This window comes from Myripristis murdjan, chromosome 5 (genome assembly GCF_902150065.1).
Source record: "Myripristis murdjan chromosome 5, fMyrMur1.1, whole genome shotgun sequence".
Taxonomy (NCBI): domain Eukaryota; kingdom Metazoa; phylum Chordata; class Actinopteri; order Holocentriformes; family Holocentridae; genus Myripristis; species Myripristis murdjan.
This window is the reverse complement of record NC_043984.1, coordinates 11,675,414-11,695,877: the sequence shown is the minus strand read 5'-3', so window position 1 is coordinate 11,695,877 and position 20,464 is coordinate 11,675,414. Positions and strand designations below refer to the sequence as shown.

Below are 20,464 nucleotides of genomic sequence, written 5' to 3'. Positions count from 1 at the left end.
CCCTTCATTATATATAAAAAAAAACATTAGCTTCATTCTAAAAAAAATAACTGACACTGTGGCAAACTTAATGATACAAAAAACGATGGTGACCTAATTCAAGTTTTTGGCTTAAATGATCCAAACTGTATGATGTCTCACCTCAGTTTTCGGCCTCCCTCTGCTATCTTGGTCTTGTTCAGGAGACCAGCCTTCTCCAGCTCCTGGGGATGGGTGGCATTGTAATAATATTGCTGGGTAAAGTTTTAATGTACTGTTAAACTAGAGCAGAGGGCTTTCCTCTATGTAATGTACTAAACCCTGGGAGAACCCATTTAACTTCACGGTTGCATCATTTGGAAAAATAGCAGGGGGGTGGCTGCTCTAAAATCTCCCACTGTGGTATGACCCCTTTCAGGTTCATAAAAACAGAGTTAATAGTAACTATAAAAACATAAATGATAAATGCAGTGGGTTTTGTATGTAAAGACAATGAGGAACAATTTGGGAAATGAGGCATGAAGCCAATTTTTAATGTCTCACTAAAGACTATGGATAGAAACTGATGTACTTAGTCAACTCTTGTATATTTACAACACCAGTTCCAAACTTACTGATGCACAAAATCATTTGGAGATGCTGCACAAAGCCAGATATGATCAAGAAAGAGGAAATAGACAATAAAATAGGCGTTATTCGAAGGAATTCTGAAGGGAATTAAGAATAATTTTATACTGACAGAACTGACTTTCATTAAGGTCACTAATATTTATTACATGGACAGAAATTTTAAGGAATCCTTTGACTCCAAGGTTTATTTTTTTACTTTGACAGAGCGATGCTAATGACTCCCATAGACTTCAAGTCACTGTGCTAAGCTGACACAAAATGCTAGAAATGGGAACCGAACCACTGGATGTACAGAGGTGAGAATGGTATCAAACATCTTGTCTCAGACTGGGTAAGTCGGAAAAAGGGTATTTTGCCCAAAATGTTGGAGTATTCCTTTAAAGCTCCCCCTCACTTTAAGGGAGAGTGGCGGACCACCTATAAATTCCAGTGAATTTGCTTTAGTCATAAGCAAAACTTCAGAGTCTCACCGGTGTGCAGCCGTCACTGTCAGGCGAGCTCTGAGGAGAGGGAGGCTCCACCACGATGTTGGTCACATTATAGGAACAATCTCTGCCCTGCTGGACCAGCTGCAAAACAGGAAGTGTATATAAGCTTCAGGATGTGTTTGTGTGTGTGGATGTGTTTGTGTATATGTATCAGTATGAGCAGAAGTTTTTGTTGAGAGTGAATTTACGTGAACAGAATGTCTCTCTGTGTTTTCTTTACCTGGTATTTCCTCTTTTGTCCATGTCTCTCTGTGTATATTGTACACACAGTTCATGGTGTGTGTGTGTGTGTGTGTGTGTGTGTGTGTGTGTATGTGGTCTGCCGGTGTATACCTTGCCATTCTCAGGCAGAATCAGGGACTGGGAGTGGCTGAGCTGCTGCTTGCTGTCATGCAGGTGGGCAGAGTTGTAGCACTGGGTATTGGCGTTGCTTAACGCCACCGGGCTCAGCCCATCAGAGGAGGCGGCACGCTGCATGCTCTTCACATGGGTAAGGATCAGGGTCAGATGTTTCGTTCAGAGGACAAACATCAGGATCACGTGGCCAAAGACAGAGGACACAGAAAAGGGAAATGACATGCAATGATTCACTGTTTTGGACTAGAAAAAAAAAAAAAACTGTCACTTTTTTCATTATATTACATTCAGCACTTAGCTGAGTGCAACTGTAGATTGAGTGTGAATTCCTAGAATTACCTAAATTATAACCAACCGACAGTACAAAGGAGCACAAAGGTTAGTAACATCACTGGAGGCTAGTGTGATTTGGTGTCCAGTGGACCTGTACACTATATTTCACCATCAACACACCATGGAGTTCCATACTCATAGCGCTCAGCTCTTATTAATATACAGTCCATAGTCTAGGTATCGGAACAAAAAGCCAAAATCAGTCTTTATGGCTTTTGTTACTGTGAATATATTATTTCAAATGGAGGCACACAAAGACCCAAATTCTAAATCATCTGCTTTTTGGATTCCCTTAACCCTTCAATCTATATTACACTCTAGATGAAGACTTTCGCTCATTGCTCCATTAGTTTTGTCAGTGAATCTACTTTTATAACACAAGGCACGCAGTCTGTTGTTTGTGACTGCCCCCTGGTTATTTAAAGGCATGGACAGGAAAGAAGGTAAAAGACTGAGGGATTACAGTTCAGAAAGTGCCACAGCGAGAGTTTTAACCTCACCTTTAAAATCTGCAAAGAATGGCTAAAGCATACTGACATTCTCAATAACACATTATGTGGAAGAAAAAGTCAATGTTGACTTTATCAAACTACATGAAGCAATATGACTGCCTGAGCTTGTGACACTTTGCCAGATGGGGAGAAACAGCTATTTCCTTTTGCTCCACTTCACAAAAGGAGAAGCGGAGAAACAGGTTGGTATAGGGACACAGACACACAGATGCACGCATATGCACACTGTATGTACATGCAAAAAGTTGAATACTTGCAAACCAGCACACATACATATAAAACTGTGCAAAAACCCGCAGAAATACACACATGCACAGAACTTCGGCCTTTCTTGCTGCAACATATTCAGCACCAGCCATAATTAAGTACTTTTCCCAATTCCTGTAACCTACTTTTAACAATCACACTAAATACCCCTCCTAATGTTTGCCATCTCTTCATGCAAGGAGGATTAGCATTAAGAGCCAAATCTGCTCCTTCTCTAAGAGGAGGCCTTTAAAGGGGCTTTAAACCAAGCGCACCCACACCCCACTGTGATGCAACATGTTGCAGTAAGAACTGCTTGGGTAACAGCCTTTTTTTTTTTTTTTTTTTTTACAACATGAGTTGCTATATTTCACCACCTTAATATGCATAAATGCTGATCTCTGAGATTCTAAACAGCATAGCTGGCATTACTTTAATATATTCTTCAATAAGACAGTGGAGATGCAGTCTTTGCAAATCTAAGTTCTGGAGTTCATTGATTTTCAAGAGGAAATTCCCTTCATTCAAAACACCCTTTAGCTCTTCACTCAAAAAGTATGTGGTGGACGGTGTGCCAGGAATAATTATCACTATGGTTAACCTGCACAGCAAGACTAGCAAACAGGAATGAGGAAGAGAGGGATGTAAGATGCAGGACGTCCCATTCTGTAAACCAAATTTGCCCTGATGCATATGGACAAGATGTAAAACCTGACAACAGGTGATATCTTCTGCTTTACTGATACAGGGATGGTTTTAGGAGGTAAAAGTCAAAGTGAGATACATTAAATGCTCTTTGGTAGAGAAAGAGTTTTACCTGTTTCATCTCCCAGCTACGGCCTGCATTCCTCTGGTGGCTCCCAAAGATGAAATCTGGTGAAAGCTACACAAAGAGAGGGAGAGAGAGACAAAGAGACAAAGACAAGAGGAAGTACAGACAAATAATTAGTTAAAATACATGGGCCTATTTCCTAATGCAAAGTTGAAATCTACCCCACTCACCTTTTAAGCCACAAAAAAAACGATAAAGGCCTGTCTTTCCACCCAAATTTCAGTGTCCTTTTGTGAAAACTTGACTTTCACTGTTTCTGTATCAGTAAATCCATACAAGACGAGTGGAAGCAAAGTGGGTGATGATTTGAAACCCAAATGTGAAAACAGGATGCAGCCAAGTGTGTTGAGTGAAGATCAACCATGCGGCTCAGGCCAACACCCACGCCAACATCCGAACTCCCCCCTCTCAGCCCCAGCACTCCACATATATCCTTCTAGCTAAGAGAAAAATGCTGCTTGATTTGCTAGCACAGCATATGGCACGCGTACAAAGACATACAGACACACGACCGAAGAAACAGAAAAAGAAACAGAAATCTGAAAACTGAAAGGTGAGGCTGCTTAGCCGTTGTACAGTCATAGTGAAGCACAAACGGCGTAGTACAGGTTTGACTCAGATGTGCTGACATGACTTCAAGCTGAACAGCGAGGTCACACATCACACACACACACATGCACGTCCTCACGCAGTTACATCGACCCACCGTGAGAAGTACAAAGTCAGTAACATATCTGAAAACGACAGACCAATATGAGTGTACCATATTTGCTGACGGTCAAATTTCCTATTTTCCTGACTGCTGACATCAGTCTGTGTGTAAGTAAGAATGGAAATGAACTTACAGCAGTGGTGCTCATTATCATTTATCACCCAGTGGTACGAGCCAGGTCAACCCTGAAGCAAAGTGTTTGTTAATCCGTCGAGTGAAAGTCTGCAGTTGGCTGTTGGTTCATGTCACATCCCTTCCTTGACTGAACCTCAAAATGTTTTCCATTCATCTCTCTCTCCTCTGTCAGCTTGCCTACTTCCCCATTCAAGGGGGAAGCTGGTTCTATCAGTACATGCTATCAGCCTCATGTACAACACAGCACCTCAACCAGGAAGCTGCATGCACCAAAAAAAATATAGCACCACTTGGCATGAATACACAGTAATTACAGTAAATATCTAAAGGCTTTGCTGTACACATGAATTCAACAGCTTCTAGTGTTTTTCATGCAAGGACCTCTTTAATTAAAAATCTACAGCATGCTGTGTAGTAATACTTGTCACATCAATCCTTATAGTAATATAAGTAACAAGCATTATGGGCAGATGTTATGTACGGTACATCTGTGGTAAAGTTCCTGCTGATTATGAAAGTCATGTAATACTTAAGCAGCGAAATGTGACATATATAGGTCAATGGAGTTTACGTGAAACTACCATGATGGGGGAACCATTTCTTTGATCATCTGGGTGTTATTTGATGAGCAAAATCAAATCTGAAATACTGATGCAATATTGTGGCAATGCAATCTTGCGATGCAAAATGCTTACTTCAAAAAAAAAAACCAAAAAAAAAAACGCAATCATGCAGCCAGCATTGCTTTAATAAACAGATACATACAGTAGATACAGTATTTAAGTCATTTGAAGTCCCTGCTGAGACCTTTATCTTCAGTTAAGGATGTGTACCTCCTCTCCCAGAGTGTAGAAACAATGCATCGACAGTGCGTCACGTTTACAACATGTCGGTGGGAAAAAAAAAAAAAAAAAAAAAACAGTGGAACTTTGATTATGATGGCATCTGCATGCTTCGGGAGGGTCTTAGCTTGATGAGTTGTCGAACTGAGTGGTTTAAATTTAGCTATGTTTTGTAATATTTTGGGTTTTGACGGGGCTGTATGTGCCTAATGGCTATGAGCTACAGTTCATCTGCATTAGATCAAGCAGATCAAGAGGTATTACCTTATTATGTCCCTCTGAGGGTAGCGCGTTTGAGGGGGCTGTTAATAGATAAATAAAGCAGTGAGTAAGTCAGTATATGACGGGACAGCTAGAGAGATGTAATCCCCTTTTTAATTTGGTCGTGCTCAGCATTGCTGTGTGCTTTAATCTGGCACATACAGTGGTCTGGACGCTCTGTGCACTCTGGCTGACGGCCATTAGATTCACACATACAGAGAGGGGCTCAGGGTGAGAGTGTGTGTGTGTGTGTGTGTGTGTGTGTCTTTTCAGTTTGTCCATGTTTGTCTGTGCAGGCGTACCACAAAAAAAAAAAAAAAAAAAAAGTTCTGTATATGTTGCACAGCTGCTTACGCTCAAAATTATTACGTAACAATTATTATTTAATATTCTGAATTATTTACAGCATGGGGCAGAGCAATATGAGTGAGTATAGAGGATAAAAGCACCTTGTCAGTTCTGAATAAGCAAATGAAAGCCTTCCACTAACACATTAAACATTCCCCTAGTACAGGAAAACTACAGCGCCACATAATAAATGTTTTCTGACCAGGCTCACAGTGTCAGGTATGAGCATATCATACTGCAGACACGTACCACAACTTTTTCATGCCAAGGATGCCTAGAGGACAAATACAGGTTATTGCACAAGTGCTGAGCTAACAATGCATGAGTAGAATTCAAAATGAATCGTATGACAGAATGATGAACGATGAATAAAATAAAACAGCAAATGTATAACTGCAGGGAGTTACGTCTGAAGTCCACAAGGACTCATAGGTAGAAGATATACGCTTGTAGTCCCCTGAGAGATGAGCAGGTTTCCCTGGTGATTGCAATTATAGGAGTCTAATAAACAGGATATACTCTTAACTTCTTCCTCTGCCATCCCCAACAATTGGGTCAGTTATTAAAATCACATACTGCATGGCCAAGCTTTGTTCAAACCTACAGGACTTGGTTTCAAATTTGTTCAGATTCTAGTCCCAAGGCCTCCCAAGATAAATATGCCATGATGAATTACAGGGAGATGCATCCAAAGCAATGTGCATGACATCTATATATGTCATGATTTACATCTCATATAGTAATGCAGATGCCAAAAATGGGATCAGTGTGTAAGAGCTTCAGTGAAGCAAACATGTATGTGATATTTTCAAACACTATTGATTTTTTTTTTTCTCTTGGGGAACTTTGGAACTAATTAACAGTGTTAAAAGAGAATTTACCATCACATACTTTTTACTTTACTTTATTTTTATTTTTTTTACAACATATTATCAATGTGTGAGGTTCAAGTTATTTTATGATGAAGTGTTGCTTTTTTTTTTTTAGGTATGTGCGCACTTTCTCTCATCTTGCCATGCATACATCTACTTCAGTTTGGGAGCACTTGTTGCACTTAGCAGTTGGTTAAACGTGTAATTTCCTGTATAGCTGTCGTCCTTCTGCTAATGTGACTGGTGTCACTGACTCTTGAAAGTTCTCTGAATGCAGACATGATGCAGCGAAATCAAAAGCTAAGAGCTGAATTGCACTAAAATGTAACCATGTCAACCAGAAGACTGAATTTCATCACCTCTTTAAAAATACTATAAAAACGTATGTGGGCCGTACCCTGTGCTTAGTTCCGCTGCCAGCGTCAGGAAGTGGGAGCGACAGATGGCTGGTTTCCCTGGGTAACGTTTGGGGCTGTGCAGCACTGGCCTGGCAGAGAAACAGGAAAGGACAGACTGTGAAACAGGAAAAGTTTAAGTGTAAGGAATCAGTGCATATGCAGGTTTTCTGTATAATAACTTTTTAGATAAATGATCAGCTTTTTTGTAAGTTTAGCAACACTAATTATATGCTAAGAGCTGCCATAAAGATTTAATTAGATATTTTATAACTCCAAAAATAATCTGTCTGTCCATATCATTAGCTTAGGCCAGGAAAAATGTAGTACTGGCCAACAGCACCTTAACTTTCCAAGTGTTGAGTTTAGTGTGACTCTAAAGCCATAGCTACACATCAGCAGTATGCCAGGGGTATGAAGTGTAGCTACTTAAACCCAGGTATGAATATCCCCAAGTGGACTGGCCTTTAACTGCCAGCTGTGGAAAACTTTATCCTTTGATCACCATGTCTTTACCCCTCTCTAAATTACCCCATTTCTAAGTAAAGTCAAAATATGCAAGCCAGGTTGCTCTCCTTGAGGTCTTATGAAGTGCTTTGGCTGGAAAGGTTGCTTTTACTGTTGATACAGTCACACTTTGGGAGCATACAAATGAGCTGGTGCTTTTAATCTCCAGTATGACTCTTCTTCTGCCCTCTCCTTTGAAGAAAAAAAACTTTCATCCAGCCCTCTAAAATACCTACCTTTTCAAAATCTGGCACAAAAAAATGTTTATTCGGGAAGAGGAGCGACCCCTAAAAGGAATGCCTGCTGTGTTAAAGTCCGGGTTAGGCACTTTACCTTGCTGGAGGTGTGATCCCGGGCTCGGCGAGGAGGTTTCCAGGACCTCTCCTTGGTGATGCTGTTGATGTAGTATAGCCTGCCTGTGTCTGGGTCTGAGTACTGCTCCCAAAGGTCCATGATCTGAAGAGGCTGCTGTCCTGAGGCAGGCCTGGGCGGCTCTGACTGCGATGGCCGCTTCGCCGACTGGAGCTCGGTGTAGAGGGGAGAGTCCTGCCAGGACAGCTGGGACAGATAAGACTCTGTTGGGACCTTGAAAGGTAGAAAAATAAAAAGGGAGTGAGAGAGGGGAGAAGGAGGAAGGAGGAGGATGAGATAGAGAGGGAAAGACAATTAACAAACTGGACATGGAGGAAAAAAGTGGAGACAGGGCAACTCACCACTTTTTATAAAAGGAGAAAAAAACATTGTATTAGTTTGACTTAAGTGTAATTACAAACAATCAAAAAAATGTCTATTTGTTTTTATTTGTGTTTATGTTGTAAAGTACATGCATACAGTTGTATGGGAATGCATGGAAGCTCATGCAACCATTAATGTGTATGTCTAATTGTATCCACTGTGCAGAATGCGTAAAAGGTAAATAACCAGAAAGCCAATGAAAGAAACAACGAAACATCCACCACTTGTGACTATAGAACAGTGTGTGAGAGGCTGGATTAAGCCACAGCTTATAGAAATGCATGTGCCCAACCGGATTGAGCGGACTGAATCAACAGCTACAGAGGGGGAGAGATACAAATCCAATGAAGTAAAATGAAAGGATATATATATGGAAGATCATCTTTCCATGAAATATAGCTGAGATATAATTCACTGACTGGCTAGTTGGTTGATCCCTGTTACATAACGTATACTCCTTTCACATAATGATTGAAGCAGTGCGTGTGTGTGTGTGCATGTGTCTCTGTGTGTGTCTGTGACAGAGAGGCACAATGAGAGGGGATGTGACCACAGTGTACTCCAGGGGGCAGTATGGGTTTTGGCAGTGATATTCACCTGAAGCCCCCTGTTGCATTGTGTTACCGACACCTCTCTAAAGCAACTGCATCATGCAGGGTCAAGTGAGGCTGAGCAGGACCATGGCTGAATATTTGCCACACGATGAAATGGAAATCACTTTCAGCATTTTTTTTTTTTTTTTTTTTTTTTGGAAACAGCAACTCACTCAACAAATCACCTTAAGCAGTAACAAAATGACAAAACCAGATGACACTATACATGTATGACATAAATACAAAAGGTAAGGTAAATCTTTTTGAATCTGTAGTGGAAATCACAACATGTTCATTATTCCTTTCACATTAATATGTAAGAAATAATCTAAACAGTTGCTTCCTGGCCTACTGATCGCCACATAAGAAATTAAAGGTGTCACGGTCTTAGATGCTGGTAGGGATTCAGCCTGTTGTCATGGGGGCTTGAACCCAGGTTTTCTAGTGTTAAGACCACCCTCCTACTAGGCTGTACCACTCTGTTTCTCCATTTGGTGACAAACATCGGTTAAAATGCTACTGTTAGTTCATGGGTACAGGAAAATCTTCCAAAAATTATTCTGAAGTAACAGCTGACTGTCCTTGACTATGAAGCTCTTATCTGATATGATGCTACTGGCTGTTCTTTGCTACAATAACAATCCCACAACCCTGCAATGTAAATAAGGCTGAGGGTTAAAGTTTAATATAGCCCAAAAAAATAATCAAAGTTAATGTAAGTGTTAGACAAGCTTCCTCAATTAAAAGAAAATAAATGGGGCAAAAAGCCTGCTTTGACATAAACACTGAATAATATTCCAGTCTACTGTATTTACGTTTGCATCTGTAGACCACTCCATCATGCAACAGGAAGGAAAATGTGGTCTTTCTGTGTGTGAGTATGCGTGTGTGTGTGTGGGTGCACGTGCTTCTACATTTCACACACAGTTTGCACCAAGTACAGTTTGCAATTTGTTTTAGGCTGATGTCAAGATAATTTTGAAAAATATGTTTTGTATTTTGTATTTGTATTAAAGGTCCGTTGTGGAGTAGACCAGATTTGCATACACACATGCTCCTGTAAATTCAGAGTTCATACACAGCATTTTGACTGTTGCCCAGTAATGAATACGTGGCACATACAAGTTACTGATAAATTTGTGTGTCATGACCCACCCTGTGGTTGTAATGGCATGGCCGTCTCATCCACAAATGTGCACTGATCAATAAGTCTGTTGAAACAAGCCCATCTACTCACCAGCAAAGCAAAAAAAACTATGCAATGAGTTCTGCCAGTAGTATTTCAAATACTGCACAACATGAACATAATATTAGAGGATGATGAAGACAATGAGTAAACAGCTATCTGGCACAAAGTGGAGCCATCATCTGGATGGGTGGAAAGTACATTTAGCCATGTAATTTCAGGTTTTCCAGTAAACGGGGGGGGGGGGCAAGAGCAACATCTCGTGAAACTGAACAGTTCAAATATGTAATTAAATGCTACCTCAACAAAGGTCCATGTCCCTTCTAATTAAGATTAAGGACGTTGCAAGAAGACAAGTAGCCGGTTAGGGTTTGGCTAAAGGTTAAATTCAAATTAAATTCAGCTTCAACTGAGGTGACCTCAATACAAAGTGTCCACATGAAGAAACCACCTAAATGCTGGGAATCAGTGTGGCAGGGCGAGAGAGTGAGTGAGAGAGAGAGAGAGAGAGAGAGTGAGAGAGAGAGAGAGAGAGAGAGAGAGAGAGAGAGAGAGAGAGAGAGAGAGAGAGAGAGAGAGAGAGAGAGAGAATATGGGTATTTTTGGGTTGATAAAAAGGGCTTGTGACCTGGATGTGGGTGTAATAATCCTGTTTACTGGGTTTAGAGACATGAGTGAGGAAGGTCCTCAGAGACAGACACGTACAGAAAGAGACAGCGAGCGAGAGCGAGAGAGATTGAGAGATTTTACTTTAAAAGAGAACTGTCATTTCCCGTGAGATCACAGCTATCTCAGATCATGGCAGCGCTGGTACATGGTGCAGTGGCACTAAAACTCTTTTAGAAGGCTTGCTTGGGTAGTGTGGCTGCGGGTATCCAATCTGCTTTAGCTGAGACAAATAACCCAGCTTATTGCTCTTCCAGACAACATGTTGTATAACATCTTCTGACGTGTTACAGGGATGCTCTGACGTCATGACCATGCTACTTGATTGCTGCTCTAGGGGGATTATTAAAGTCAAGTGCGGCCGAGGCTACCATAGCTGTATCACTAGACATCCTCCTGGAAGACAAACAAAGCTCACATGATTTTTTTTTTCATTGGACTCAATGTCATCCAAAATTACTTTCCATTCCTTTGATTAATGTAACCAACAGGTCAGATGTGTTCCATCTGTTTTTAAGTCTCTGATTCAGCAGAAATGACCCTGCGATTTCCAACTTAATCCTCCTTAGCACATTTCTTATTGTGTCGGCCACCTACAATTTATCATTTCAACAGCTACAACAGCATTTTCAAGATATCAGGCCCAATAGTATTTAGTATGTACGTGCCACCTCTATGTGTGAACGTAATATTAGCTTCCACTTCTATGCTGATGATACATCCTGGGTACGCCAGCAACTTGGTTGATATCCTTGACTGTTACTTAAATTTCGAGCCCCACATGAGGTGCATTGTTTTTGTGTGTGTGTGTGTGTGTGTGTGTGTGTGTGTGTGTTTTTTAAAACCACATGAGGAACACTGTTTAATTAGGTCTATTTCTTTTTCTCTGACACAATAAACCTTGTCAAAATATTTATTGCAGGCAGCCTATATAATTGTAATGGATGACGTTCCTAAAAACACAATAGGGCCACAAAAACTGATACAAAATATTACTGCTTAGTGTTACGATCCTTTTAACAGCCTTACTTTTGCCAAGGAACAATTTGCTGTAACATGCTTTAAATGCGAAGACATGTTTGTTGAGCAGTTTTTATTTTATTTTGTTTTGTTTTCACTAATTTTCTATCATTTTATTTATTTATTTCAACCTCTCCTTTTTTGATAATTTAATTTTTTCTTCTCCTATGTACAGCACATTTCATTGCATTTTAATGTACAAAATGAGCTGTTTAAATAAAATTTGATTGCCTGTTGACTATAAAAATAACTGTTTATTATATAATTAGTATTAATTATTTGTAGGAGTACACTTAATATATGCTTGTCATATGAAATGTGGTATATAAATAAACTTAACTTGACTTTCAGTAGCGTGGGTGTGATCACACCTACAGTTTGCTTATTCTGGCTCAAACCACAATGGAAAATGTTGCTGTATTTTTGCATTTGGTTCAATTCATACTGCCTAATAAACAAACCTTGGCTTGTTAACGAAATTCACACCGACTCGAGATACACTGACAGATGTATTGGGCAGAGTTTTGCAAATCTATCATCCCACGCAAAATATGAGCAGCAGTCAAAACTGCGCTTTGCCCCCCGGTTCATTTTGCTTTGCTCGGCTTTCAAAACATGACTAACTGCTGACTAACAGCTGTCAACCTCCATTTCCTAATACCCATAAGACCTACCACAATTACATTCTCACTCCTATTAAACCATATCAAAGTTCGCCTGCAAGACAAAAGAGACCCATTTTTCAGACCGTCTCAGTCTCAGTTATTTGGTGAAGAAACCAAACTAAAAGAGTAAACTTTAAGTTGGAAAAGATAGAGGAAAAATGCTTCAAACAGGCTCGATGTGAACATACAAAGTGTATCTTAGTTTTTTACAAGCCTTGCTGTGGCCCAGTTGCGAGAACCAGAATTTTTATACTCGCTCTCGTTCTCTTCTTACCTGCAGATGGTTATTCCTGCAAGAAGCCTCCGCCATGTCCCACTGGCTGCAAGACTTCTTAGGGATCCTGTGGCCACTGCGCCCCCGGACTCCACCACCCACTTCATCATACGGGTTCTCCGGCAGGCTCTCAGGCAGGTTACTGGAGCTCTGACTTCTGGTGATAGTGGGGAGCACCCTGGGGGATGACGGTGCTGTGTGGACCACAGAGGCTACGGCAGACCCAGGGACCATGAGGTGGCCAGAAGGGGATGTGAGAGAGTTTGATGAGAAGGTGGATCCAGAGAGGGGCAGGGTGGGGAAGCGACCTCCGCCCAAACTGATGCTGTGGTCCAGCCCTCGGAAGGCACTGTTGGAGTGGAGGTTTTCCATCGAGCGGCAGAAGGGTTTGTTCACTTTTGGAAAGGAAAAAATTTGAATTTAGAAATATGCAATCCTCAATCTCCATCTATAATTTAATCATTTGTTTCTGTTCATATTCAAGACACATGAATATAGAAAAAATAGCGAGCATTTTTCTCTGCATGATGTAAAGCAGACTCAAAGACATAAAATGCAGCCTCTCACACTCTCTCTCTTTCTTGGTGCCAATCTCACTCAATCAATCCCAGTCATGCTTTACCTTGGTGACGTTCATTTTGGGCAGGTCCTGTTGGGCTGGGAGTGAGTGACACCCTTGGCAGTACCCTGAGGTTGGAGTTCAGCGAGGCAGACATGACCAGGCGCTGTGGTGAGGGCATGGGCGCAATGGGCACCTCCGTCACATACGTGGCGGGTACATACAGTGGTTTGGTTTTACTCGCCGCCCCGATCCTCCTCACCTGTGAAAAGATGAATGCATGTCAGTGTTTCTGCTATTTGCTCCACTTAAATCCACGGAGTTAAAAAGCGGAGACTCAAAAGACATGGAGCATTATTTAACCTGCCACCAGTCAGAGTTGGTCTTCTTCAAGAGAATGAAGCGTTCGCCCTCTCGTATGCAGACCTGCCTCCCGTCTGCACCTCGGTAGTTGTAGTCATACTGAGCCTCAAGAACCACCGTACCACTGGGCACCCCACACACTGTGGCCCCTATGCTGGTCACCACAGGCGCTGCAGCCGGCTGCTGGTGCCCCGCAGAGCGCCGCCAACTACCAGACAACATGGCTCCTCACACAGTCTTGTTCAGCAACCTTTGCTGGGAGTGTCTGGATGGTTGATGCTGGTGATACTGGTCTTGTTGGCACGGGGCACTTGTGACTGGAGCCAGGCCAGTGCCATGCTCTGAAACACATGCAGAGAAAAACAGACAGGTGTTCAATACCGGAGAGAAAAGAACGAACAAAGAGAGAGAGAGTGAGAGAGAGAGTGCACAGTATTTGGTTATATTGCTCACATAAAATGAGAGCATGGAAATATTTAGATGAAGTGAGGAGAGGAGACAGGTGTCAGAGTACAACGAGTGAACGGTGCCTGACTGTGTGCAGTTTTGGGGGGGAGAAAAAAAATGAATCCTTTTAGGTCTAAAAATGGACATCAGGGTTAATCCTGGGAAAATCATCAACCTGTATGACAATATGAGAAAATGGATCTCAATTGTTCTTTGCCTCTTGTACATTCATTAAATCTTTTCATTGCAATCAATGAACAAATGCCTGCACATAAAGATGTTGTTATAGTGCTGACTTCTGGATTGGTGGATGTTTCCTATGTGGATTGTAGTGTCAAAGTAAAACCAGCCAAACCTCTTAAAATTGAAAAAAGTCTTGAAAACTAAAATCATGTTTGAGGAGTGTCTATGACTGGTTAAGCAAAGAAAACACTACAAACAAAAAAGCTACCAAAAAACAGTCCTAAGATCATGTCAAAATTACACAGTGACTGTCAAACAAAACTGAAAATGTGTCCTGGTGCAGCAAATGATGCCAGCCAGTTAGCTTTGGACATCATTAATCTGTTGTGTTTCTTTGCCCTTTCCTTGTACAAGCTGTTACTTCATTTCAGAAGCCCGTTTCTGTCCAAAAACCAGAAATGAAGCCCAGTTTGTGCCAGGTTCTTAGAGGGACAAACAAAAAGCCTTGTATAATGTGACATTTCATTGAAATTAAAAGACAGCTGTCTAATTTGTCCACTGTAATTAACCGCTATTGTCAATATTTGACAAAGGGGAGCATTTTTTTTCCATTTCCAAATTTGATTTAGTTTACAGACATGAATATGCTTTTGCAAGGGGATGGAATGTCACAGCAGATATTCCCAAACCCAAGTACATCATTCATCTATTGTCCTTTGATTCTGGTAGAACGAAGAGACACGTGTATGTGAATAACTCATGCGTTTGGAGGATGTAAGGAGCGTAATACACCCAAAATAGCATCTGTCTCCATCGCTCCACCTGAGCCAGCATCCCCAAGCTAAACCCCTGCTCTACCCAGCCAAGACCCGCTTACATAAGAGAACATCTAACTTTCTGCCAGACACATAGCAATACAGCCTCACTGAGCACACATACATATCCCCCCCCACCCTCCCCACCCACCCACAGACACACACACAGAAACATCCCTAGGCACATAGCAACAGCACTTCAGTCAAAGCCATGCCCAACCCATCGCAGCCTGGGAGAGGTAAAAAGAGCCAGTCAATGAGAAAGATCCCAGAGAGAATTAACAGAGAAATGCGTGTTATTACTGTGGATGTAGTCGCTGAAAAGCCATTAACCCTGGTTGGCCTGGGGTGGGAAAGGGTGGGTGTCAGGCAAGGCAGAGACAAAGAGGAGCAAGATAGATTAGACAGATAGACAGACAGGAAAAGAGAAAGGAGAAAAGGCTGAATGGTCAGGATCCTGACCTGTGCAAGGGAGTGCAGGGAGTCAGACAGAAAATAAGAAAGAAAGATGTAGGGATGGAGGAACGGATTGAGCTGGACGGAGCTGTGAGCTGCGTGTGAAGGAAATGGGGGGAGGGAAGGGTTAGGCAGCTCAACCTTGATAATCCTACTGTTATTAAAGCACAGGAATGAATCTGTGACCCCCATGCCGAGAGAGAATTACAGTAAACCCCTCAGTACCAGCATATGGGCGGATGCATGGCTGCCCGGCTCACACGGTCAGGGCGCTGACTACAAGGCACGCAGGGATATTTTCCAGGGGACTTGATCAAAATATATTCTAATGGATCAGGATAAACACAACCACACACCAGGCAGAATGGATACAGCAGAGTACATCAACATCTGGCCAGGGTCCTTCAGTCACATTACACACAGGTGGATGTGTGCACAACTGGCTGCGGCTGCATCAGATGGTTATTACACAGAAAGCTTTTACATTGACATCCACTCAGGTGAAACTGGTCAAATTCAGCTGTAGTTTTACTTTTGACTGTTAACCCTTGGTTTAAGACCCCCAAAAATGCTGTTCCTCTTGGGGATTTTCAAACTGTTTCATGTTCTGGACCCCCAAGTTGACTTTAACTAAGCTGAGGACACCGATCTGAAGTGATTTTGCCCTGAACAATGAACACTGGAAATATATTTTAGTTTGGGTTAAGTGTTACATTGTTTCCATGTCGAATTTCCCCCAAATTAAATTATAGTGAAATAAAACTATTACTTGTTTTGCTGAGGATCACCTTGAGGCCCCATACAGACCCCTGGGAGTCTCTGAACTGTACTTTGGAAACAAGAGCTTTAGGGCATATATATTTGTGTCCATTTAAGACAAAATATACATCTATATCTGTGACAGATCGTTGACATTTGCCGATTCCGTATGTGTAGTTTCTATACAATGATTCATCACGCTTATCTGCTAGACATGCAACATGAGAGTCGCTGCTGAGCTGAGGGAGTATTATAATATTGATGCTTTGAATGCTAATCAGTTCTACCAGTTCTAGGTACTGAAGTACTACTCAGGAGGGACAGAAGTAAACGTCAGAGATGCAAGACGTGCAAGCAAACAGGAAACCACATGAGCACATCAAACATCCACAACTGATTGGGTTATATCCTTTCCATCCATCTTGCCCTTTGTATTGGTTTTTTTCCTACTTATTTATTTATTTATTTTGCAGCAATGCACAGTTCAGCATGAGAGACCTTTTCTGTTGTTGTTAGCTGAGCTCTAGCCTCAGTTGGGGTTTATAGCCAATGGAGTTTGTTTTGCTCTAGGCACTAGGCACTTCAAATAAGTGATGCTGAGTTGCCCTGGTGCCTCAGCTGACCACTATGTAATACTAATCTCAGTCTTAGAGTGCAGATATTTTGTTGTTTTTAGCTCCATAACCCTGCTGCTTGGCCCGTGCAGCATGGAGCTTGGGATTTAGATGTTATGCAGGGCAGCGTTACACTTGTTGCCAACCCATCTTGGGTCCTAGGAAAGGGCAACGACATGATAATTATTCATACAACCGGTCCAAACTTCTTCTATGATGGCTCCCTGCACAGATGGAAATCCTTCCAGTGTTGCTGCACACCTCCCTCCCTTTACTTGTGTCTTGTCTCCACTCAAAACAATACCCTATTTGAAAATGGAAAAAACCTAGAAAGAGGAATGGGAGTTCAATTCACTCATCAGTACCAAGTCACGTTTCTTAAACAGGCACAGAAGGCTTTATAATGTCACATGTAAATGAGGTGATCTTATTGCGGTGGCGATACACGAAAACAGTTCTCAGCACTCTGAAGAAGTGCCCCACACACTTGAAATCAGATGGTCCTCGAAGGGGAAAACAAGAGCACTTAACCTTCCTCACCGCATGACCATAATCTTATTGGCTATTTTTATTTAACTCCCCAGTCTGCTTTTATTGCTCAAGCTCAAGCTGCCAAGCCGGATTGCAATACAAAATATTAACACAAATTCCAATCAAAAACCAGGTCCCACATTTATCAACGCTGCGTACACACAAACACATGGGGGCACCAGGTATACAGAAAAAAAAGAGGCTTATTCAAATTTAATATAAAAATGTTTAGGCTACAGTAGCTGAGAATACAACTGTAAGCTATAACACTAATAAACAATTTGGACTGTGCATATTGCCGAACTTTATCTACCATTTAAGCATAAAGACTTAAAATTATTACATGACAATAATTCTAAATATGACTATGGGTGTTGTTATTCATAAAAGCAACACTGATTGTGGTGTGAGTAAAAAAAAAAAAAAAAAAAAAAAAAAAACAGCCTGACATTGTTTGAGTTTTTGGTGGATTCTGCTTTCAATGTGTCAGAAAGCCCACCAACTTTATAACTGAGAGCATCAAGTAGATACTCAGAAGATTTTGTTTTCCAAAGCCTGTTCCATTGGACCTTGACTCCTGACTTTGCCTTTGGGGAGGAGCTGCGGACAGCTTACTGATTAGTCTACCTTTTTCAATATTTTGATGTACTAGGCTCAGAGAAATTCAAAAGACATTCAGTGATTATCACTACAGGAGGTTAATGGTTGTCCACAGTGGCTGGCCCACATTTAACAAGCTGGTGTCACACAGCTGTCTGCCTGACTCGTAATTTTTCATTTATTTAGGCTGCAGGTCACACCTGCTGCTAAAGCTGTGGATTTTTTTTTCCACTTATTTGTTCATTTCTTTACCTGGAATGTGTCCCTCACAGGGGTGACATCAGTGACATTAAAAGTTTGCACCATATATTACCAATTGAGGGTGTATCTTTATGTCAATGACTGGGTTTGCATACTGTGGTGATATTTATCAAGGCATATTATTTACAGATGAGTGTAGAGACATTTGATAAATGCCAACTTTCTTATTTGTGCAGAAATTCTAAGTTTGTTCCATTAGAGATAATTCACAGAAAAGATTAGAGCCATTTCTTTGTGGTATTGATAGATGAAGTCATGGTCTTTATTTGACCTCAACCAATCTGTTTTCTGATGCAGCAGCAGCTGTGAAGATGGACTTAAAATAAAAGTGACTATTGAATCGCCCTGAACGACAAAATTATGACGCGGAAAAAGGGGGAAAAGAGGCCAGACCATGTTTCTATTTGCAGGTCAGATGGCATTGAGAGAGGGCACTGGCGTCACACACCCAAACATACAGAGAGGCCCATATGGTGTCAGAGACAGAGACACAGGCACCCTGTCAGGACTGTTGAGAGGCAGGGCTAGTCTGTGCCAGGGGCTGAGGGCACAGGGCTTATTGCCTGGCATCAACAATACAAAGGGGGTGGGGAGAGGGGGACATATGGAGAGGGAGAGTGCAAAAGAGGGAAGCATACGAAGAAAAACAGAAAAAATAAAAACAGCAGATTATGCTTTAGAGAGCGAGGAGAGAGAGAGAGAGAGAGAGAGAGAGAGAGAGAGAGAGACAGAGAGAGAGACAGAGAGTGAGAGAGAGAGCATGAGTGAGTGACAGTGTGTGCGTTTTATGTGTTTGCTTGTGCCTGAGTGCTTTCACTTAAATGCAGACAGTGTGTGTGTGTGTGTGTGTGTGCATGCACGTCCGTCTGAGTTGGAGAAAATGGGCAGTATACATTTTGTGCATGCATGCGAGAGACAGAGAATGTGAGAGAAGGCGACTCACCATGGCCCTGAAGTGAGTGTCTGTGTCAGCGTGTCGGCGTCACACGAGGTCACCACCAGCTCTCTCTGACGTCGGCCCCATGCATGGAACCCAGCTGATAAACCTTAAATTAAAAAAAAAAAAAATAAGATGAGAAAAACATGGAGAAGTATTTAAACCATCACCCTGTGACCTGGGTGAAAGGGTCAGACTGGGAGCTTTCGTACAAGATTAGGGAACTACCAGGGAGGGAAATGGAGGAGGTGAGGCAGCGCTGAGGCAAAATAAGCTCGCAGCTCACCCTACAGGGAAACACAAAACAATCTCAGTCACACACACACACACACACACACATACACACACACACACACACACACACACACACACACACACACATATACACACATGCACTTAATCCTATGCAGTTGCATGATCCTGGCTTTACGTTACTCGCTGACCCCACCTTCCTTCCCCTCCCCCTTAGAGACAGACACAAACAGAAAAAGCGAGAGAGAGGGCTAGAGGTCTTTTTTATGTTGGCTAAGCCCACGTAACAAGCAGACTAGTGCATTGATTGGGCCATCAATCCATAAGCAGAGCTGCCTGCCTCACAGTGCCAGTGGAGCTCCAACCCAGTTACAGCGGAGTGGATATAAACATTTAAGCAGGCAATGTTATGTGCATCTACATCGAGGCTTTGTGTGTCTAATTATTTGAAAAAGGAGAGGAAAGACACCTGACTAGGCGTTTGGATATAAAAAGGTCAAAAGAATACCCAAAGATACCCAAGAGAATCAGCAGCACCAGGAATAATGCAATGCCACCACCAATTACAGGAAAATGGCATTTGCATTGCACAGTACCTGCACAGAAAACAAATAAATACAATCAATACAGCCCAGTATCGCGATATTATTTCTCACTCTAATGCTTGCAATGATACACAAGGGAACACTTTTTCTCGCGATTCCAATTCTACGGCTCAAACACAGAGGAGGATGTAGTAGAACGACAAGCGATTAGAAACCCTTCGATTCACCATTGAGTACATTATAGCTGTGACAAATTCACTTGGTTGGGGATGAGGCCAAGAGATAACGTTTACAAAGCACTTACATTGTTGACTGAGGATACACAGGGCCTCACATGGTGCCAAGAGGAGGACAGCGCCACAGAAAATCAGTACAGAGTGAGTAGAGGTTATGGTTCCCTTTAGTTACATATCACAGCCTACAACCTGCTTTCCTGAGCGGTGGGCTAACTATTCAAAATGGCACGACTTCAGGTGGAAATCATGCCTCAGCCATAAGACAAGGTACTGAATTACCCATTCAGGTTCCGGAGAGATTGTTTAAGGAGCGTGGGT

The 20,464-nt window shown here is 41.9% G+C and overlaps 1 protein-coding gene across 2 annotated transcripts in view; it reads right to left on the bottom strand.

Moving 5' to 3' along the window:
* arhgap9 (Rho GTPase activating protein 9) overlaps positions 1-20,464 on the bottom strand; it is a 42,990-nt gene that overhangs the window by 16,105 nt on the left and 6,421 nt on the right. For both annotated transcript variants that reach the window (XM_030051715.1, XM_030051716.1), the window contains exons 2-11: positions 19,120-19,222; positions 13,511-13,851; positions 13,211-13,409; positions 12,589-12,983; positions 7,783-8,034; positions 6,945-7,034; positions 3,363-3,428; positions 1,431-1,577; positions 1,080-1,178; positions 142-203 (exon numbers count right to left, since the gene is read on the bottom strand). In XM_030051715.1, coding sequence (XP_029907575.1) covers positions 142-203; positions 1,080-1,178; positions 1,431-1,577; positions 3,363-3,428; positions 6,945-7,034; positions 7,783-8,034; positions 12,589-12,983; positions 13,211-13,409; positions 13,511-13,732 — 1,532 coding nt within the window. In that variant the 5' untranslated portion in view covers positions 13,733-13,851; positions 19,120-19,222. The remainder of the gene's footprint in view (positions 1-141; positions 204-1,079; positions 1,179-1,430; positions 1,578-3,362; positions 3,429-6,944; positions 7,035-7,782; positions 8,035-12,588; positions 12,984-13,210; positions 13,410-13,510; positions 13,852-19,119; positions 19,223-20,464) is intronic.